This window comes from Neolamprologus multifasciatus, chromosome 17, assembly GCF_963576455.1.
Source record: "Neolamprologus multifasciatus chromosome 17, fNeoMul1.2, whole genome shotgun sequence".
In the NCBI taxonomy this organism is placed as follows: Eukaryota; Metazoa; Chordata; class Actinopteri; order Cichliformes; family Cichlidae; genus Neolamprologus; species Neolamprologus multifasciatus.
This window is the reverse complement of record NC_140455.1, coordinates 5,426,359-5,446,203: the sequence shown is the minus strand read 5'-3', so window position 1 is coordinate 5,446,203 and position 19,845 is coordinate 5,426,359. Positions and strand designations below refer to the sequence as shown.

At 40.6% G+C, this 19,845-nt stretch overlaps 2 protein-coding genes and 1 pseudogene across 7 annotated transcripts in view; 1 reads left to right on the top strand and 2 right to left on the bottom strand.

Moving 5' to 3' along the window:
- The window catches only part of LOC146498807 (plexin-C1-like), a 90,896-nt gene that overhangs the window by 42,089 nt on the left and 28,962 nt on the right, over positions 1-19,845 (top strand). The gene's annotated exons all lie outside the window — the stretch shown is intronic.
- The window catches only part of LOC146498808 (tubulin-specific chaperone cofactor E-like protein), a 58,014-nt gene that overhangs the window by 14,909 nt on the left and 23,260 nt on the right, over positions 1-19,845 (bottom strand). For 2 of the 6 annotated variants that reach the window (XM_085137427.1, XM_085137428.1), the window contains 6 exons: positions 16,050-16,146; positions 15,873-15,943; positions 12,786-12,965; positions 11,148-11,287; positions 10,827-11,008; positions 8,593-8,849 (listed from right to left, as the gene is read on the bottom strand). In XM_085137427.1, coding sequence (XP_084993553.1) covers positions 8,593-8,849; positions 10,827-11,008; positions 11,148-11,287; positions 12,786-12,933 — 727 coding nt within the window. In that variant the 5' untranslated portion in view covers positions 12,934-12,965; positions 15,873-15,943; positions 16,050-16,146. Of the gene's footprint in view, positions 1-8,592; positions 8,850-10,826; positions 11,009-11,147; positions 11,288-12,785; positions 12,966-15,872; positions 15,991-16,049; positions 16,147-16,452; positions 16,947-19,845 lie in introns of those variants that run through there. The other 4 variants (XM_085137430.1, XM_085137429.1, XM_085137425.1 and 1 more) reach the window with 4 other exon arrangements.
- Positions 3,933-5,376, bottom strand: LOC146498810 (uncharacterized; annotated as a pseudogene).

Genomic DNA, 19,845 nt, shown 5'->3' with positions numbered 1-19,845 from the left:
GTGTTTCAGTCACCACCGAGATCATCGATTTTGAGGGGACTTCTGCAGATGGGTGAGTTGTAGCTAACTTTGTATACAGTTATGAGGAGTTTTTTGTCTGGCCGAGGGGGGGAACGCTGGCCGACCCCGGAGTTCGAGTCTCCGGGAGGAAAAACCTGGTGGTTTGAGGCCCCAGGCTTGTGTTGGGTACGGCTCATCACAAGGACATTGGCTCGAGCACGTTGTTGGGGAGAAGCCGGCCCAGACCTGTGTTCGGTCGAAGTACGTCACAGGGACAGCAACTCGGGTACACTGTCGGGATCCATCTCTGTGTACTATAGTGCACGGAGTGGCGGTGTTCGTTCCTTGGTCCGTAGAAGGCAAGGGCCTCACGGGGGACGCCTCGTGTAGTAAAATGGGATCTAGATCCAGTAGATCGGCAGACGTTCCACCAGGCGGCCGGAGACAAAACTCAATACGTGACTGTGGTAAGAATTGAGTAAATGTGTAGTGTGTAAGATTGCAGAGAATGGTTGTGTGGGAAACGTTGATGTGTGTGTAAAAACAGTGAGAAACGGGGTTACAAAATGTTGGAAATGGGGAACAAAGAAAAAAAAAAAAAAAAAAGAGAGAGGAGTGTAGAAACAGTTGTTTCCAACTAGAGGGAGAAGGTGGTACTGCAGGCCACCAGCTCCCCTAGGGTGGACACACACGAAAATTTTTAGCAGAATTGTTGATAAAAATAAGCAAAAAAAATAGGAAGAGGGTTTGGTGTTTTTCAACGTAGAACAACTACAATCTCTCTGGGTTTTTAAGAAAGGGGAATTCAGAACCAGAGAGGGGAGATGTGTTGTTTTAAGCAATGAGAAGAATGATCAAAATGTCTCAGTGTGTCACTTGCAGGTGAAGAACAGACCTGGATCAATTTTCCACGTGCAGCAGTCGGAAGAAAATTATAGGTTAACACCATTAGAAACACTCAGGCCAAGTTTTGGCTGAATTGTTTTACAGCTTAACTTCCACGTGTTTGTCACCCTGAGAACACAAGCTACAAAATCTCTCCCTGAAGACAAGAAATGCAGTTCCAGAACAACGAGATGGATCTCAAGAGCTCACAGCAGCATCCTGAGCAGTGAAGAAAAGGTCCAGCAGCAACAGCTGTGCAAGACAGCGACAGCAAGGAGAAAAATGGCATCATCATGACTGGATGGATGGATGTGCATTTCCAACGAGCTGCACCTTCACTGTGTGTGAATGGACTTTTGAAAAGACTGCTTGAGTTGGACATTTGCCACTTTCGGCGCAAAAATGGCAAAATGACACAGTGGAAAACAAAGGACAAAGCTGAAAGACAACTGACTCTCACTGGACTGCTGCAAGGGGGAGAGATGAGATGAGACCACAGTCAAAGGAGAAGGGGACAACATGGAGGAAGGCTGTTGTAGTGTGGGAATGAAATTTGGGTTTAGGAAACTGGGAAGGAAAAAAAACGACTGCCTTGCGTGGAGAATTGAAAAGTGTCTGGAGCACCGCAAAGAGGAGAGGTACACAAGAAATAACACAAACAGAAAAATGCATTAATCCTACTAACACAAACACACATGCAATGAAGCTCATGAAGACCAAATAGCATTTTAAAGCATGCATTTCTGTTACCGTCATCTTGTCCGGTTCACTTAGTAGGTTAAGAAGTGATACATAGACTAGTGAACTAGTATTATTTTTGGGGAAGGATGATTGAATCAGCGGTGAACAGAATGCTGCGGGAGGGTCAGATGAGTGGGGACTAATAGATTATTGAGTTTCTGGTTTCTGATGTGTGGGGGAGGTCTTATCATGACACACATCTGGGTACATGGGGAAAACAAAAACTCATTTTCTAATAGAATATTGCTGTTGTGTGAGGTGTGTGACTGGTGGATGAAAGTTTTGGGGATTTACTTGGCTGATGCATTTTCTTTTGGTACCACTTTGAACCTGCCAATTAGTTTTGTTTTTTCATCATTCTAAGGGAGTATGCTTAGACAACTTCTAAAAGAGGCCTTCATATTTTTTGATTTTTAACAGTGCACTGAGATTTTTGTTTGGCAATTTTCTCTTTTTCAAGCAGGCCTGCAAGATCGGAATCGAAAGCGCTATACAACATGTTGAACAATCGCAAGTGAGCTTCTCCAAAATTAAAATGGGCTCGGGAGAAAGCCACTTATTTGGGACAATCAGAAAACAAGTCCCTGGCAAAAAGGATTCAGCGAGGTAATCCAGTCTAAATTATTTTTTTCCTTTTTGAAATGTCGTCATATTGCTGGCAGTAGAAACTTATTGCGACACAAGAGGTTCTGCTATCAGCAATAAACACGGGGATTGACTGGACTGACAAAAACTTGACTGACTTGACACCAATATGCAAGATTGCACCTCCACCCAGAGAGACAAAGGGTGGATGTATATATGTATGTTTCTTTGTTACAGGAGCAGAAAGGTGACAGCAACATCCTGGGTTGCATGGGCTTTTGAGCCATGCTGACTTAACCTTTTAATTGCCACTTTCTGTGTCTTTGTGAATTTACCAGCGGTGTGTTATTCATGACCTTGTATTGTTTACAGTGCAGAGGTCACTGTGAGAAAGTGTGCATACAGACGCGCTGCGCTAACATCTATATCACTTTTTCCACAGCAGAGGGTTAATCATATGATCTAATCACATGATTTACAGCAGGACACACCACTGGCTAATGTTTTTTCTTACAACAGGGCCTGGAGTGAAGCTACTTCAGGGGAGAAGCCCTGAGAATTTTTAAGAGACAGTGCACAACTTTATTGTGCATGTCTAATTGTGCTAAGCTGACAGAGGGCAAAAGAGGGTTTTTTCCGGGGAAGTTTTCATTTTTAAATTGCAGGAACCGTGACATGAGGGATATGGAAGGATTGACTGAGGCGCAGATGCAAACTGTGACTAGGAGACAACACTTCAAGTGGACCAGTGAGAAGCAGGGACCATCTGCAGGACAACAGAGAAACGACAGTGGGCTTCCAAAGGATTGTCACGAGGAGATTTTGAACAGCAAAATCTTAAAATAAAATGAAAGAGTTTTGACGTTGACGCTGAGGAAGACAACTAAGGTGTACGACGTGCTCTGCCTTAAATCTACAGCTGCGTTGGAACAGAAATCGAGGGATGGAGAGAGCGTGCCAAGCTCCAAAAGTGACAGCGCAAGGAAGATCAGCGTTGGAATTATGACTCTGTAAATGGCACAGACACCAGGAGCCATAACTGTGACAGAGACTGACCACCTAATGCTGTTTCACTTTGCCATGCAAAGTACTTTGACACTCTGGAGAAGACCTTTCCTCTGTATCATTGTTGTTTCCATTTGCATGTGGGAGCTTAGATTGTGGGGAAGATTAAAGATGAACAAAGGGTGGTGGGAGAACAGTGAAGTGAGGATACACAGTGTGAAACTCCTTTAAGTGTACAATAATGTTGATGTAATATGCAGAATGTCAGGAAAGAAATTCTGGTTTAATGTGATTCTTGATTTTAGAATCAAAGGGTGGGATTGTAGAGGAATTTCTTTCACTAAGGTATTAATCACATTATTTCATTGTTTTAACATGTCTGACACTCATACTTAAGACAAATGGTAGGGGGTGTAGCAAAGATGTTGGGGGGAAAACAGGAACTCCAGAGGACCAGTCTTTTGTCTCTTGAGGACTCTGGGAAGTAGCAAGGGAGTGTGAAACAGCTGTGTACTGCCTTTTGTTCCTGAAGAAGGTATTTAACTGAGAGGTTGACTTTGGCTCAGAGAGACTCTGCTGACCCTGCCCCGTGGTCATGCAGGGGCTTCACAAGCTTGTTTGTATGTTGTGTGCATGGGAATAAAAGAATGTTAGCTACCGCTCACCGCTCGTCTGCAGACTTTATTTAAGTGGAAAAACTTCCACAACACTGAAAACATGTGCAAGAGTTCTGACAGGCAAGCCAATGATTTTTGAGCACACTGATGCAGTGTGCTGCAGTCTGCTCCTGTTCGGAAGGCTGAGGGAGTGGAACCAGCAGGTAATGGAGACGGTCATGATGCTTTCCAGGAATACATAGTTAAAAAGTCATCATGATGGGTGTGCTGACTCCAAAGGAGCTGTTTCCTAAGGAGGTATAGCCGTTGGTGGCACCTCCTGAGAATCTCCTCTGTGTTAGTAGAGAATTTCAAGAGGTTGTCAAAGATGGTTCCCAAGTATTTGTACTCCTCAACTACCTCCACTGGCTTCCCGTGGATGGTGGTGGTGACTGAAGCAGCCAGATCCCTCTGCCTACTGGAGAAGGTCACCACCATCTCTTTGGTTTTGCTCACGTTCAGTTCAAGTTTGGAGCTGTCACACCACTCTACAAAATCCTGAAGAGCGGGTCAGTGGTGTTGTGAGGGGCCTGACAGCAGTGACAGGAGAACTGTGTCATCAGCATATTTCACCAGGTGACAGTTGGGCTGTGTGGATCTGCAGTCATCGGTGTAGATGATGAAGAGCAAGGGGGAGAGCACACAGCCCTGGGGGGAGCCAGTGGAGGTGGAACGGAGACCAGAAAAAGAGTTGTCTTTTGTTGACCAACAGGACTTTCTGAGTCCTTTCTGAGGACTTTCTGAGTCCTGTTGGTCAAAAAGTCCAATATCCACAGGATTAGCTGATCATCCAGGTGAAATCGGGAGGAAAGTTTAGTGGCCAGGATATGAGGCTGCAGAGTGTTGAACGCTGATGAAAAATCAGCAAACAGAAGTCTGGCGGAGGAGTCAGGGAGCTCCAGATGTTTGTGGATGGAGTCCAAGATGAAAAGTTTTGCATCATCGATGCCTCTGCGTGCACGGTAAGCAAACTGAAGTAGGTCCATCAGGGGGTCAGTTGCTCTTACAATGTGTTGTTTTATGATCTTCTCCATGGCCTTCATTACCAGGGAGGTGAGGGCCACAGGACGAAGATCATTCAGAGACTTTGGGTTGTTTCTTTTGGGGATGGGCATGACTGTGGAGTGTTTCCGCAGCTGGGGGACGGTGTAACTGTCAATTGAGTGTTGAAATAGACTCCGGAACACACTTCCTAGTTCCCCTGCAAAGTGCCTCAGAACTTGATGGCTGATGTTGTCAGGGCCGGGTGAGCTCCTCTCCCTGGTCCTCCTGAGGGCTCTCACCACGTCCTCAGTCTTGAAGATGAGTGCAGAGCTGGCATATTTGAGTGAGGATCTGCACTCCTCAAGCTGGGTGATATTGTCTGTTCAAACCTGGTGTAGAAAGCGTTGAGGTCATCAGGGAGGGAGGAGGGGTTGCTGCCCTCCACCTGGATGGTTCTGGGGGTGGTGACCACAGTATTCACAGAGGCCCTGCCTGGCTGAGCAGAGGTCCCCTGTGGTGATTTTTTTTACCCTGGTTCTGCCAGAGATCTATTCCTGTTAAAAGGGAATTTTTCCTCTCCACTGTCACCAAGTGCTTGCTCATAGGAAATTGAATTAGTGCAGGGGTTTTCTCTCATTGCTGGGTTTTTACCTTACAATTAAAATCACCTTTAGGTGACTGTGTTTGTGAACCAGTGCTATCTAAATAAAATTTAGAATAAACAAGCAATAAAAAAAGTACTATATATGCTGCCACTGCTGGTGTGCAGCAGCAGTGGCACTAGTAGGAGGAGGGGGGCTTTTTAAGTTTCTGTAGATAAAACAGGAAAAAAAGTTAATGGAGTCTGATTAGAATAGTGACAGTGCACAAATTAATAATGCTAAACTAGATTTCTCCTAGAGCATGGGAAATATATACGTGTAGGTTTGTATATATTCTGAGTTTATGTTGAATAAGTGATGGTAAGTAATTTTTTTGATTCTTGGTACTCTCATGTGGTCTAGCTAACAATGCTAATTACCTTAGCACATATATGAGAATTTCCATTTTATTTCCATTATTTTCCATAATGTTATATAGTACCTGTGTGTCATGAACGTAGAAGTAATCCATTAAAAATACACAGGGGACCAGTTTGTGGAAGCCACAAACCCTATGAAACCCTTGGCCATCTCTCAGTGCGCTTCATGATGTAGTAACCTGAAATGGTTTTCACTTCACCAGTGTGCCTTGTTAGGGTTCATTTGTAGAATTTCTTGCCTTCTTAATGTGGATGGGACTATCAGTTGTGCTGTGCAGAAATTACAAGCTAACAGTACCTCAGATTAGAGCAGGGGTGGGCAACTCCAGACCTCAAGGGCCGGTGCAGATTTTAGATGGGTCCTTGATCCAACACAGCTGATTTAAATGGCTAAATTACCTCCTCAACATATCTTGAAGTTTTCCAGAGGCTTGGTAATGAAGTCATCATGTGATTCAGGTGTGTTGACCTAGGGTCATATCTAAAACCTGCAGGACACTGGCCCTCGAGGCTTGGAATTGCCCACCTCTGGATTAGAGCCTAGAAAATGCCACACAGTTCCAGTAGCAGACACATCTCTACATCAACTGTTCAGAGGAGACTGTGCAAATCTGGCTTTTATGGTCAAATAGCTGCTAAGAAAGCACTACTTAGGAAAATCAATGAGCAGAAGAGATTTGTTTGGGCCAAGAAACAGAAGGAGTGAAGTCTAAATTTGAGATCTTTGGTTCCACCTGCCATGCCTTTGTGTGACGCAGATAAGGTGAATGGATGGTCTCTACATACATGTCCCACCCTGAAGCATGTGATGAGGTAGAGATGTGATGGTGTGGGGATATTTTGCTGGTGACATTGTTGGGGATTTATTCATTGTATTCTCAGTCATCCAGGTCATCATAGTCTAAGAAGCTTGGAAAGAAAAGCGTCTGGACCTCTTTAGGTTTCTTGAAGACGTTTCACCTCTCATCTGAGAAGCTTCTTCAGTTCTAATTCAGTTCAATTTTATTTATATAGCGACAAATCACAACAAGAGTTGCCACAAGGCGCTTTATATTGTACAGTAGATCCTACAGTAATAGATACAGAGAAAAACCCAACAATCATATGACCCCCCTATGAGCAAGCACTTTGGCGACAGTGGGAAGGAAAAACTCTCTTTTAACAGGAAGAAACCTCTGGCAGAACCAGGCTCAGGGAGGGGTGGGGCCATCTGCTGTGACCGGTTGGGGCGAGAGAAGGAAAACAGGATAAAGACATGCAGTGGAAGAGAGACAGCATGTATTTATGGAATGAGTTCTAGAGCAATTGGTGGAGAGTCCCAGATTTTAAGCCCTATGGGAATATCCCCAAAAGAATCACAGAACCCCTATTGATCCTCTACTTAATCACACGAGCCAAGGTGCAAAAACAGGTGTGGGTCATAATCAGCCAAGGTTTCCGGTGAACCCATTGTGAAAGCTAGCCCACCCTATCATGTGATTTACTGAGGTCACAAGGCGCCAGATGTGAGTGGCGTCTGGAAAGGGATCTCAAAACTGGATTATTAGTAGCAGACAGTTGGTGTCAAAATCCACCTCCTCTGTTCAAAGATGGTCATTCACAGTGGACATAGCTTCTTTCACTCCTCTTTCAAACCATCTCTCTTCTCTGTCCAAAATGGGAACATTGGCATGCTTGAAAGAGTGACCTTTGTCCTTTGGATGCAGATGAATAGCTGAGTCTTGTCCCGTTGAGGTGGCTCTTCCGAGAGACAAGTTGCCTTCAACATAGAGTCCAGACGCTTTTCTTTCCGAGAAGATGCATCCAAACCTTTGACTGGTAGCATAAAACAGACGTAGGCACCTGTCATATTGACAGATGAGGTAGAAGTGAACTGACAGCTATGCTCACTCCAGAGTTTTTGAGGTGACTAAGGAGTAAAAACATACCATGAAATATTTAATTGCCTTCTATCAGTTTTTCATTTCTGATTTACTGCCAAGTATTGATATTATTAAAATATGTAAAACATTGTGTGTATAAAAATGTTTATATAGCATATAAGCTAACTTGCATCTGAATTCATATTGTTGAACCCTCCTTTTTCTCTCCATAAAAAAACAACAACAAAACCTCATGAGCCTTTTTATACTATGACACAAAGGAAGTTTTGGTTTTGCTGATGAAAAATCTGCTGCTTAAAATCCTGACAATCCTTGCTGCCTTGTTATTTCTTCTTTCAAGCCACTTCTAAAACACCCTAAATAATGGAAGCTGGACTTTTTGAATGCTACATTTTAAGAATTAAGGGATAAATATGAGCCATAATGGCTTGTTCCTTGCCTCAGGCGTAGGAGATATAACTAATGGATGGACTTCAGTCAATATAAGCATGTCTTTGTATACTGTTTTTGTTATTTTTTTTCCTCTGAAAAGAACTCTAAAAATAGACTCAGGACTGATAATCTCCAAATAGAAACAATTCCTGAGATAAAAGCTGACACATGGATAAATCTGTTTTAATAAACTACAAAGCCTGTAGGATTCAGTGCTATGTTTTCTCATGCTAATTTTATCAGTTGTTACCCAACTGACTGCTGCACACTAAGCTATGAACAGGAACATATCAGCATTCCCTTCTGAAATGACCCTATCATGGCTAACCACTCACCAAGTATAAATAGTCCCATGTCTAAAACTAACACACAGAACAAGCTGGGAATGAAATGCACTTACCTGAGTTGTGCAGGTTGATGCTGCGTAGTTTGGGGAAGAGCCTTTGCAGGATATCCTTGCTGTCCTGGATGGAGGACAAGTTGTTGTTTGCCATAACCAGAGTGTCCAGACAGGGGAACATGGAGCCAAACTTGCGGACCTCGGCCCAGTCCTTGAGGCAGTTGTCGGTGATGTGAAGAAGGCGCAGGGTGGAGCAGGCCATGCTGGAGGGACTCACACTGCTGTACTCATTATGGCACAGAAACAACTCCTCCAGCCTGCACAACAACAAGGAGAGAGCATTCAGTCACAACCTTTTCAATAAAGACCTACATAAAGCCCTGCTCTACTCCAGAATTTCACAGATTACTACATGGCATAACTTAGTTGTCTATACTGTGCTAAACTACACTACAGTGGAATTGATTATACTGTACTATAGTATGTTGTACTATAGTGCGCAATATATATTCACTGGCCACTTCATTAGGTACACCTGTTCAACTCCTTGTTAGGACAATACTAATCAGCCAATCATATTGCAGCAACACAGTGCAGTTAGGCATGTAGACATGGTCGTTATGGTGACGATTCACTTTGATTGTGCCATGGTTCTCAATACCACATGAGCTAGTCTGAGTATTTCAGAAACTGGTGATCTAATGGGATTTTCCTGCACAACTATCTCAGAGAATGGTCTGAAAAAGAGAAAATATCCAGAGAGCTGCAGTTCTCTGTGAAATAATTGTCACTTATTACAACCAAGGTATGTAGAAGAGCATCTCTTGAAGCAGAAGGCTGCAATTTGCACAGGCTCACCAAAATTAGACAACACAAAATTGGGAAAACATTGCCTGCTCTGAAGAGCCTTGATTTCTGCTGCAGCATTAGGATATTGACGGCTTCTGATGGCTGACTCCAGGAGGATAACATTCAATGTCACAAAGCTCACATCATCTCAAACTGGTTTCTAGAATATGAAAGTAAGTTTACTGTACTCATACCGCCATGACCATGAAGGTGAGAGCAAACGTGGCTGCAATCCAGAACTATCAGGGTGTACCTAATAAAGTGTCTTTTGATTGTATACTGTCTATGATGTACCATGTTGTCTACTAGTCATGGTCCTGGGTTGTTTGAGCTAGTGTTTGAGTTTTTGAATTCTGGTTCCTTTCATCTTAATTATGTGCTTCATTTATTTTTCATCAGCATATTTAGTTTTGTTCCTAGACCCTGGTTGCTTCAGAGTTTAGTTCTTTCTCAGTGTTCCTCTTGGCTCAAGTCTCCCATATTTCAAGTTCATGTCTGTGTTTTCCCCATGTAGCTATCTCACTTCCTACTTTGTTTTAATAGTTAGTTGCTCCTTGTACCTTACTTTTAGTTTCTCTTCCTTTGTCTTGCCTTCTGTCTCATCATGTCCTTTCAGCCTCATTGTCCACAGCTGTCTCCAAACCCCCAATTCTCCTTCTGTTTATATAGATTTTACTGTCCTCTCATTAACCCTCTCCAGAGTGTCTGGTCAGCTCACCCCAGTGTTTTCCCAGGCTTTATATTTCAGTTGTTACAGTTTTCAGTTCCCTTTTTGAAAAACCGGCCAACAGTGTGAATGAACAGCTTGCCCTGTGTTGAATTCTGTCCATCTGAGATTCTGCATATTGTTCCTCATCTACACAAATTAATACTATACTGCACTTCAAATGTTATTTATCATATGATACTACCTGCACAAAACTATGTATTCATTGTACCTGGAAATTTTCTATTCTTCCTTTATCACCTTTTACATTCCTACACAAAGAAAATAAAACTCAAAAAAGCTTATCTTATATTGAATTTTAGTTATGCATTGGTTATCTAGTGCACTATTTGGAGGCAAAGATGAGAAAAAAAAAATATTTCGTTTTTTCTTTTATGTCTTTTAGTTCTTTTATTGATGTGCTCACACTTGCTGATGATCAATTAATATATATGCATTTGATTAACAGCACATAGCATACTTACCCTCTTAATTCCAAGGCTGTACTTTCTTCTACCTTGAAATAAACTAAAACATGGAAGCACGGCTCATGGAGTAAGTAAGAAAATATGTTTGTTATCATTTGGTTAAACTGCCATCATCAAATGCATTCAGTGATTTATCAGTGTTAGTTATGGATAAGGAAGGTGTTGTGCTAGTCATAGTGAGATGAAGTGAAATAAAGCAATGCTGTGTGTGCTTGGAGTTACACCCAGCTTAGGGTAGCTGTTCTTCTTACTCTGGTATTTCTCGAGTGAGCAGCAGCACAGTGTCCCAGGACACCTGAGTGTTGTTGAGGACAAGGCGTCGCACGCTGGAGAAGGCTTCAGCCCACCGTGGCTCAAGGGTCATTCCTGCCAGCGGGTTTGAGCTCAGGTTGAGGAATTCCAGGTTGGGGATGTTAAAAACAATTTTACTAATCTGAAAAAGGACAGTAGCATCTTTCTTAAATACACTTGGTGCTGTCGTCAACAGTATCACCACAGGTTAAAGCCTTAAAAGAGAAAAGTGATTTCCTAAAACAAAAAAAATGTTACTGTCAGAAACCCAGGGACTGCACCTCATGCCAATCCTGCAGCTTGTTGTGAGACAGGTCCAGCTCCATGACATGAGCACAGAAGGCAGCAATCTCAGCCTGGTCCCCTGACCTGCTGATCCCACAGCTATTCAAAACCAGCACACTGGGAAGGTTCAGACGGTCTAAGAGGAAGGATTGAATTATTAAGAATTAATCAAACAGAAAAGTGTATGCTGATGCTCCAAACAAAAGAACGTGAAATTTTAAACATTTCCCAAAATAACCTCTAAGTATTGTATTGTATCCTTGGATCATGTCCTTTCAGTTGTGGGTCGAGTTCAACCACACACAGTTTACCTTCTAGAGGGAAAAAAAAACCCATTCCAAGATAAAGATTTTATTTTGTTTCAAAACCAACAAACTTTATAAGCAGCTTTTATCAGCTCTGGTGACTATATACGTGCAGTTTTTATGTCCTGTAACCACTGACATTTTTTGTATTTTACAGAGTTTCAAAATAAAGGTCCAAACAAAGTGCCTTGTGGCTGCTGAATGTGAAGGCTTGCTTCAAGAAGGACTTTGGCTAGATTTATTCATGTTACATGATTATTTTAAAACTAGATGTCTAGTTAGGTGCTTGAATATTTTGTACAGTGAAAAATGCCTCGCTGTGGTAGTGAGTGCCACAATCCCAATGTTTATTATGCTCACTGACATTTCTTTGTTTATTAGTGAATCATTACCCTTATTTCACTTCATATGCTGAATTATTATTGTTTCTATTAAAATCATCAAATATCAGTCATTCTCCGGGAAAAAGTGAAAATCTTCCAGAGAATCCTTCTGTAAACCGAAAAAGCTGTCCCACAGCTCTCCTTTGGATTTCTTGCTTTAGCTGGTGTGTAAATGGAGAAGCTCTAAGGATAACCCAGCTACCACAGAAATTCAATTTCAGGATCCCAGGAAAGTCCACAGTTAAGAAATATTCAAAAGGCCTGAGTCAGATGTTTGGATTTCCTGAGATCCCACACTTCAGATCAAGAGCCAATCTACAGGGCTAGAAAATGCAGCTAACCCAAAGTGCATAAAATCATAGTTAATGTTAACCGATGCTGGGTCCAAGAGCAACTCAATCCCAACACACTGCCAGATTCAAATGTACAACAAAAACCCAATTAAAACTTTTGCATGAGTATTAATAAGTGAAATTCTAATATTTCACTGTTACTTTCCCTAATCGCCTGGACGCTAATCTGATAATTAGCACTAATTAGCAGATCTCTGCCTGTGTGTAGCGTATGTACAGTTTATAGTCGCAACTTGCTAATCAAACTTGTAATATAATAACAAATATAAGCAGATAACCTCACTACCTCTTCTCATCCAAAAATGCTAACTTCCAGCTTAAATGTGGAGTCACATTGCCTGCATCTATCTTTTATATATAGTTTGTAGCTCAGACATCGCCAAAATTCTTCTGAAGGAGTTATCAGAGTTTCTAGCTAAATTAACATGAAAACATAAAGGAAACGAGATGACAGCATTTTTAATACTAGGTCTATGAGTTCACTGTCGTGGTGATGACACTGAATAAAGTGCTCGTTATCACTTGGAGGTGCTAAGATGTGACAAAGAGACCCGTTAGCCTTTTCAGTTGCCCAATAGTTCTCCTTGGCTCACCTTTCATAGGGGAACCTTGAGGACCTCCAGTGGACACCACTACCACCCCCATACCAGGCCCTCTGCGGTATGGGAAGTTCTCTGGGCTATACTTTTCACTGATCACCTCGACAAAGGTACGGCCATCCTTATCCTCTGGTGGCTCCATAGCTCCTTCCTGGTGCGCAGCCTCCCCTTCAGCTGCCCCACAAACAAAGCAAACACTCCCAGCAATTAGCTGCAAGCATATGCATATTTTAACCAGCCAATGCTACAACACACACTTATTTTTATTCACTGATTCATATGCAAGTATTTCTGAATAACCACTACATCATTTGACCTATAAAACATGACACATGCACAAAGTAACATACTGAAGTGTTCTTGTTTTGGTGCTGAATTTACAGGCACACAAAAATGAGGCGAAATTCTGATATTCCAGGAACTGAAATCAGAAAATCTTTTACATTGGTGTCATAAAAAAATTAATTACTCATCAAAAAATAAATAAATAAATCTATTAACTAGATAATTATTGCAGCTCTGGTCCAGACTGGCTTATACAATAAATTCCATGGATTTTTAGAAGGTGACTGGAAGCTGGACTTAAAGCTTAGTAATAGTGTGAAAAAGCTTTAATAACCCGAACAAGCTATCATAACTAACAGAAATCAAAAGATGCAGCTGCCTAGATTCATAATAATGTAATGTAACAATGTACACTGCAGCCACAGCGTTATCTCTACTGAAATGAAAACCTAAAACAGATCTTGGGTAATGTTACCATAAAAATCCACATAAACTGAAGAAAAAGTAAAAATTAAATTGGTGGTAATATGGTAATTCACTCATACACACTCAGACATCTGAAAACCCTTTTTAAGTATTACATTTATACAAACTACCTAAGCAGCAAAGCAATCACTGTGAGAAATGCACAGTTCAATTCAATCAAAACACAGCGCCAAATCACAACAACAGTTGCCTCAAGGTCCTTTCTATTATAAGGTAGACCCTTCACTAATACAGACAGAGAAAAACCCAACAATCATATGACCCCCTATGAGCAAGCACTTTGGCGACAGAAAAACTCCCTTTTAACAGGAAGAAACCTCTGGCAGAACCAGGCTCAGGGAGGGGCGGCCATCTGCTGCAACTGGCTGGGGAGAGAGAAGGAAGGAAGGATAAAAGACATGATGGGGAAGAGAGCCAGAGATTAATTCAATAGCTGACAACACCAGACTGAAGGTATTCAGTTATATTCAAGGAACTTATATTTGAACTTAGTGCGCTACACTTAGGTGGCAAGAAAACCAGCAAAGCCATCCGAGTTACAAAAGACACAACCAGAATAAACCAAACGCACAGAGCCAGAACATGAAGGAGCAGTTAGAAACAGGAGGGAGATTAAATTAGCAGATGAAGACAGCAGAATTCATAAATAAGGTGCGCTGGATTATAAGGGGCACTGTCGATTTTTCAGAAAATCAAAGGATTTTAAGAGCGACTTATTTTCTGAAAACCACGGTAATAAGAAGTTCCACATCACTGAAGTTGCACAATTTTTACAAACCAATTCTGATTCATGTCTTTCATTCAATGATTCGCTTTCGCCCTTCTCATTCTCCGTCGCCGCCATGCTTTTTCTGCCATGTGTGTATGAAAACAACGGCACTGCGGATGAATGTTTTACCCATATTCTATAACAATATTTCATTTTCTTATCATTCCCTAACATCATACCGGTATTACCGTGAACGGTATGATATGGCCCAGTCCTAAAATACACAATAAAAGACTGAGACATACACAAAGAACAAAAATATAAAAGAAAAGAAAAATCTAATTAACAACAGAGAACAAAACCAGTAACTGCAGAAAAGCAGAAAATGCCTACAGTCACATGATGTAAATGAAAGAACAATTGCCATTTTTTAATTTTTGCTAACCAGATTACCTCTGCAATCGCCTTGCAACTGAAGGTGGTTGCCCAGAGTTTTCAGGTTTTAAATGCTTGTGTAAAAAAGACCCAAACACCAGTTTTTCCTTGTTTCGTTGAGTTACCTGTAATGTTTTTGCTTGTGTCACTGAGCAATTAATACAACAGTTAAAGATTAGACAAGAACTTTGACAGTTTGTTGGCTAATTTTCTCTCAACTAATTGTTTTAACTAACAGATATCAGATGTGATCAAATCATTAACCAAGCAATTACCATATCATATCTATAGCCACAGATTTATTAGTGGAGTGCAATGGATTCAAGCTCCAGACACAATAGAAGCTCAGCTGTCTTCTTGCTCTTGACTGACAAACACCAGTCCAATAACATCCTATCGAGAAATTCCACAAGCAGTTCTGCCACTCAGTGAAACTTCCTCACATCACATTTCAGCTATTTATGTGCAATTTTACTAGAACCACAACATAATCACGTTGAACATGACAGGCTCACAACTGTTCACATCTCCTTAATGACACAAATGTATCCAGGCGGACAAACATCTACATTTCTTGATAAAAGAGTTACAAAATGACAATTAGATGACAGGACACAAGCAGGTTTCCTCCTCTCTTTATCAGCAGAGCACAGAGACATTGACCTGTTTAAATGTCCTTAGATTTACCCAAAAAAGAGGAACAAGAAGGCAGTCTATTTCTGCTGAAAATTAGAAAATTAGAAAATTAGAATTAGAAAAAATTAGAAAAAAGACTGTTTCTGCTGAACGTTTAAAATTAGAAAAAGAAAAAGTAAAGAAGTGCTTTCTTGATCTCACTCAGCACTCAAGGCTTGGTGGGCAGAGCCTCACTGTGGAATCTGCTGCAGGGAAGCATAAATTATGTAGTTGATTAGACAAAATAAAAAAATAAAAGGCTACTGTTACAATATCTTATTTGTCAAAAATGGGCTGTAGTAAATTGCAGTAAAGGATGAAATAAATTTGTTACTGTCCAGATAATAAATCAAGACATTTGTTACAATGGTGTGGTTTGTTTTTACTGACCTAAGACAAATAAATACCACAGCAGATGTGTGTTTGAACCAGTGACCTGATTAGAGGAATTCAGAACCATACCTGAATTGTTAAAACAGACAGCGTCTTACCTGAAGCGATGTCTGCCTTAATCTGACCACGATTGCTGCTCGCCGTCTTCTTTTGCTTTTGTACCGATGGCCTGTCAAAGAAACCAAGTAAAGCCTTATTCATTTTCAGTCCACTATATTATTCCATTTCCATACTGAAACTATGACAGGCACTGTGACTTAATCAGCAGGTCTTACTCCAGGCTGGTGGGGCTGACGGATGTCTGCAAAAAAATGCGGGTTCCTCTTTGGTCAGCGGGTGGGATTTGTTTCAGACTATCCAGAACAGGAAGGACTGGTAGGTCATTCACCACATAGAGAGCAAACAAGGCCAAAGGTCAATTTCTGCCTCGTCAGGCAGTATCAATAAAAGAGAAAGAGACGGGAGAACAGAAGCACTCCCAACCAGTACCACTAGATGTGAGTAGTGGTAGAAGCTGAGGTCTCATCGCAGTGACCCCCAGCAGCAGCTCGGTGGAGCCGGACATGGACCACAGAAGGCAGCGACACAAACACACTCTGAACAATCGCCTGCACAGTGACAGCCTGCTCACACACCGAGCCAGGACCGCATAACTCACAATCTCCTGATTCTGCCTACCTTTAACATCTACTTTGAAATCCCCCTTGTTGATGAAAACAAACCAGCTGTCAGTTTGCTCTCCCCTAACTAGCGGAAGTGACGTGCTCGATAGCTGAAAATACGTTTTTCCCCCTGTTTAATCCAATAATTTTGGGGGGTGATAAAAATATTTGCTTGACATCATTTGTATTTTTGAACGTTTTTTTCCGGGATGGGATTAAATGAAAAAAAAAAAAAATACATAAAAAATAAAACCAGAGGTAGCCAGTGTAGTATCTATGATGTCACTGAGTTTTTACCAATGACTGTATTGGTTTTTACTGCTGCTGCGAATTGGTGGTGTCTTGTTTCTCGTGCAGATGATCTTCGGCAGATGCTGTCTTTTCCTATGATGTTACTATGATGGCAGACATGTTGTCACAGCAGGTGTAACTTAAATGGTGGCTACATTTAGCTCAGCTGAGCAGAGTTTCATGAAATAAGAAACCCATGTCAAACAGCAAAGTTCACTGATACTGTCTGAATGGGACAAGCAATAAATGTGATTACGAATGTGACTTTAGACCACCACTGAATGCTTTCTTGTATCCCTGCCACACACACAGTGTTGTGATCTCACTCAACTGCATTTTGTGCACACACAGATACATGGTTCAGTTTGTGGGAGGCAAAAAGAAAAAGCAAGGCTAGGTCGGCTTTTTTTAAACCACTACTTTTAGAGTTTATGGAGGCTGTTGCTTGTTAACTAATGTTAAGAAAATGTTACTGAATTTCCTGATTGAAACTGTTATACTGAACGCGACTGACAGAAATCATCATAGGTATGCATGACATGTTTCAAAAGTAAATAAAGAAATCTTGCTGGGACATGTGAGCTATTATTAATTGAAATATATTTTATTTTATTTTATTTATCAGTAGCTATCTCCCCAGTCAAAAGAAATAAAAGCACCTGGATATCAGAACAATTTCGACTCTCACATCTGGAACCAGGCAAACACAAAAAAGCACAGAAGAGTGAGGCGTGTCTACATGTCTACATGTCAAAATCTGAGAGCCTCAGTCACTGAGTATATGAGTACCTGATGCCTAAATATTCTATTTTGCTTTTCATAAGTACAGATATTTGCATCATGAAATGGTGCAGGAAAGGTACAAACTGGGGCATAAAAATGATCATAATGCAGGGAAACTAATGATCACTTTTTCCACCTTCTTCTCTGTACAATTAAACATGTTTATGATTGCAAACAGATATGTAGTTCGATGCAGCCTCACATAGGGCAGTTACATCTTCTAGCCTTCGTTTATGAAGGCAGAAGGTCTTTGCAAATTAAGAATCTCTGAAATCCTTAAAATCCTTAGAACTCACTGAATTTCCAAAGGTTTTGAAGTACTTTGTTTGGTGTTAATTTCTGATAACATTTTATGATTTCCTAAAAACCCCATCTGACTGGTTGTTGGTCCTCATCTAAAAAATCATTACATTAAAAAAACAAATAATTTTCTAAAAAGTGTAGTGCAGTTTCTTTTTTTCTTTTTTTAAAAGACTGAGCAAGTTTGGCTGCTTAGCATTTATTCATATTTAAGGTTCTACAAGAGAGAAAAGTATTCTAGTTCACACTGCATTTAGTTTCTCTACAAAATGATGGAAGACTGTCTCCTTCAGCTCTGAAATAAGTCCAAAATATCTTTGGTCCATTGATAAAAAGAATTAACAAAACTATACTAAATCATATTCACAGTGTTACTAACATAAAAGTAAAGCAGGGTGATAGAAAAGAAAACTCACTAAAATTGGGCTCATAATGAACAAGAATGTCTTATACATACTTGATACACTATGTTATATAAAAGTATAAAAGCTGGAATCTGCATAATAAATAAATATAAGGGAACCACCTACAGAAGGTAAACCCCTGTGTCAACAATAAATCCAGGGATACACATAAATGATTACTTTAATAAGACTTTATGTGTTAGGAAGTAGATGTAAGAGGATAAAAGTGATGCCTACAAAATGATGGATGGATGGAGAGAGTGTAGAGCAACGCTAAAGCCGAAGGCAGACTCTATAGCAATCAGACCCTGCTCTTAAATACACAAACCTTCAGCCACCTGCAGCTCAGACTCCATTCTATAGTGTGCTACAGCCCTCTAGTGATTGTGTGTCATGCTGACTGAAAGTGTGCTGATACATCAGTCGTTTGGGTTCACTTGCTGGTTCTCTGCTGCAGCTTTTGTTATTGTGACAGTTAAACTTAACCGTTTTTCCCAGTGGACACTGCACAACAGCATTGAATATGATTCTGTTTTCCAGTAACAATCTGTCAAAGTGAATGTTAAATCCCTGCCCAGCTCAGCCTGTTCTGTTTGGAGTTCGCATGTTTTCCCTGTCCTTGAGTGGATTTTTTCTTCTGGCTTTTTCCGACATACACATTGGGTTACTACAAACTACACCAGGGGTCCCCAGCTAAAATAGCAGGAGGTCCACTACCTCTATCCTCCAATCAATTTGGAGTCTGAACATTTGAAAAGAACCAACAAAAATTATTTTATTTTTATTTAACATTTAATTAACAATATAGATTTTTGTCTAATAACTATTGATCAATTATTCATATGCCCATTAAATCATCTGCTGAACAGAAAAGTGTAATCCAGTTCAAGTACTAGTATTAAACAAAAAACAATTTAACAATGAAATTATACAAAAATCTTTACCACATGTACTGCATAAGAACCAACATTAAGGTGTCTTGATGCATGCTCAATCATCCAGGTAAGTAAATCCCAAAAAGTTGATTCTGTTCATCTGGATGTAGCGTTTCTAGTGCACTCTCAGAAATAGAGGTACAAGAGAACATTTTTGTACCTATAGGTACATTTTTTTAAATGTTCCCTTAAAATCCCTTTAAAATCATGCTTTTTATTTGTTTTTGTTTCTAATGTCTCTGTAAAGCACTTTGAATCACCTTGCTGTTGAATTGTGCTATACAAATAAACTTGCCTTGCCTTGCCTAAAAGTACAATACTGGTCTTTAAAAGTCCAGAAATGCCCCTTTAAAGGTTCAATTTGAAATAAAGTACAAATCTGTACCATTTTGACCTGTACTGCAGTGACAGTGGCAGAATGTGGTAATGGGTCAGCATGGGAAAATCTGGATGGGCCTGGTTAATTGTAAAATTCATATGAGATGTGAGTGTGCTCATAAAAGCTACATGTTATAATCAAATCTGTTGGTCCTCTCCTCTGTACGTAAATTATCCTATGATGCAAAGAATATCTGTAACCTACCTTTGTGTAAATTATGTTAAATTATATTTCAAACACACACACACACACACACACATTCCTGTCTTGCATGAGGACCAGGTAAATGCACTATCAAAGTGAGGACCACCATTTCT